Here is a 2,745-nt window from a genome sequence, read left to right as displayed (position 1 = left end):
TGTGTGTTAGATGAATACTGCCGAGCTACATCCTCAGCCCTCAGGCACATGTGTGTTAGGTGAATACTACCGAGCCACATCCTCAGCCCTCAGGCACATGTGTGTTAGGTGAATACTACGAGCTACATCCTCAGCCCTCAGGCACATGTGTGTTAGGTGAATACTGCCGAGCTACATCCTCAGCCCTCAGGCACATGTGTGTTAGGTGAATACTGCCGAGCTACATCCTCAGCCCTCAGGCACATGTGTGTTAGATGAATACTACCGAGCTACATCCTCAGCCCTCAAATTAACACATTACCTTTCCCTCCTTTTTTTTTGTTTTGTTTTTTTGTTTTTTCAAGACAGGGTTTCTCTGTGTAGCTCTGGTTGTCCTGGAGCTCACTCTGTAGACCAGGCTGGCCTGGAACTCACTCTGTAGACCAGGCTGGCCTGGAACTCACTCTGTAGACCAGGCTGGCCTGGAACTCACTCTGTAGACCAGGCTGGCCTGGAACTTCCCTTACATACCGTGTTCTCGAGCTCTCGGCAGTTCAGAGATTTCCTTGTGCGCTTGGCTCCATGCTTTTCACCCGTGATACAGCTGAATTTCATGGCAGTGGGAGGTCCAGGGTGGAGACTGTTTACTTCCTGAGACAGACCAAGGAGGAAGGGACTGGGGACTAAGTATAGTCTGCAGAGGCATGCTCCTAGTGACTGCTTCCTCCAGCTAGGCCCCATTTTTTTAAAGTTTTGTTTTTTAAAAAGATTTATTTATTATTATATGTAAGTACACTGTAGCTGCCTTCAGACACACCAGAAGAGGGCGTCAGTTCTCATTATCTTATTAGCAATGGTTGTGAACCACCATGTGGTTGCTAGGATTTGAACTTTGGAAGATCAGTGAGTGGTCTTAACCACTGAGCCATCTCTCTAGTCCTAGGCTCCATTTTTTAGTCAGGGTCTCATGCAGCCCATGCTGGCTTCATGCTAGGTAGTCAGGGATCACCTTGAATACCAGATCCTTCTGCCTCTACTTCCCATTTGCTAGGGTTACATGAATGTGATATGATGCCAGTTTATTTGGTGCTAGAGTCTAGGGTTTTTTGTGCATGCTAAGCAGTCACTCTACCAACTCAGGGGGCATCCTGAACTCTGGGATGGGCACTGTGTAACAGCCTATCCCACCTAGGATGTGTAGTTACCATATGAGGTGGAGAATGATCTTGTCCTATTTACTTCTTTCTTTGTTTTGGAGGTGGTAGGAATGGAATCCAGGGCTTCATGTAAGCTAGGCAAATGAGCTTCCACTGAGCTGTTTCTGTTTAACATAAAAGATGGAGAAGGTCACAAAGCTCAGAGCAAGAACTGTGAACTGAGGCCCGATGGTTGCCAGGCACCCAGTCTTACATGAATGGATTCCTAAGTGAAATAGTGTAATATTGGCAAAGAAGACAAAAGCTTGTATGGAATTTGGACTTAATGGGAAATTATCACGTGTCACATAAATGCAAACTACAACATGTCCTGCATCCAGCTTACACTCCCCTGGCATTTATTCTCGTGTGCTTCTGAGTCTCTGCTCTAACCTCAGTTTCCCTACTTCTTCCAGGACCAGCAGAGAACAAATGCCAAGAACTTGTGTGCAGGTGTGACGAGGACCTAGCTTACTGCCTGGCAGGGACGGAGTACCACCTGAAATACCTCTTCTTTCCCTCCATTTTATGTGAGAGAGATTCACCCAAGTGCGACTGACTGATGGGCTCAAGTGCCCCTTTGCACATGGAAATGAAGTTCACTCACAGTAGTGAACAACAGCATTCCATCTGTGCTGGAGAGCCCCTGGAGGCCAAGTGATAAAACCTGTGTTTGCTTTCTCCCTCCATTCAGGAGCTCACATTTATGGCAGCCTGTGGAGCTTTCAGTTTGATGAAGGTTGAAAGTCCTAGGCCTGTTTTATACAAATACCACTGTGTTGGGCTTGGTATAACTTTTAAAGTTCAACATTTATGAAAGACTGTACTATCTTCTACCTGCTGCAGAGGGTTGGTGGTCAAATGTGGATGAACACCTGCTTAGGCTTGGCTATGGTAATAACACTGCCACATGATACATCTGAGAATAGTTCTGTAATAAAAGAATGTTCCCTACTTGTCTCCATCTGTAAGAGGTAAATTTTATTTCCTGGAAGCTGGGTGTGGTGGCACACACCTGGAGTGTTCTGTTGGGGTAGCCGATGTTGGTTGAAAGGTCAGCTGAACCCAGGAATCTGCCACCAGCATAGGCAGGAAAGAAAACACTTTCTAAAAGAAAAAGGAAATTCTTTCCTGGGCTGGTAGTACTGCTGTGTGTCAAAACATTTGTGAAGCATGTTTAAGGTCCCGAGTTTGATTCCCAACATTTCAAGATAAAAAATTTAAAATTAAAAAAAAGAGCCAGGCGGTGGTGGCACACGCCTTTAATCCCAGCACTTGGGAGGCAGAGGCAAGTGGATTTCTGAGTTCGAGGCCAGCCTGGTCTACAGAGTTCTAGGACAGCCAAGGCTACACACAGAAACCCTGTCTCAAAACAAAACAAAACAAAACAAAAGAAAGAAAGAAAATGTAGAATAGCAGATAAAACACTAAAAAGTGAAATCACAGGCCAGAAAAAAATGGCTCAGTGGTCAGTTTCTGGCCTGCCTATTGTTTAGGTCGACTGCTTTTGCTCCGGTTCCAAAGAATCTGACACATCTGGCTTCTGCAAGTACCTGCCTGCACATGCTCA

General features: G+C 45.7%; 1 protein-coding gene across 4 annotated transcripts in view; it reads left to right on the top strand.

Annotated features, from left to right (window-relative positions):
* Positions 1-2,139, top strand: part of LOC116085596 (group 10 secretory phospholipase A2) — a 24,443-nt gene extending 22,304 nt beyond the window's left edge. For all 4 annotated transcript variants that reach the window (XM_031363100.1, XM_031363102.1, XM_031363103.1 and 1 more), the window contains one exon: positions 1,592-2,139. In XM_031363100.1, the coding sequence (XP_031218960.1) occupies positions 1,592-1,734 (143 nt within the window). In that variant the 3' untranslated portion in view covers positions 1,735-2,139. The remainder of the gene's footprint in view (positions 1-1,591) is intronic.
* The last annotated feature ends 606 nt before the right edge of the window (positions 2,140-2,745 follow it).

Source organism: Mastomys coucha, unplaced genomic scaffold, assembly GCF_008632895.1.
Source record: "Mastomys coucha isolate ucsf_1 unplaced genomic scaffold, UCSF_Mcou_1 pScaffold12, whole genome shotgun sequence".
Classification (NCBI taxonomy): Eukaryota; Metazoa; Chordata; class Mammalia; order Rodentia; family Muridae; genus Mastomys; species Mastomys coucha.
The sequence above is the reverse complement of the archived record's forward strand: the minus strand, read 5'-3'. Positions and strand labels throughout refer to the sequence as shown.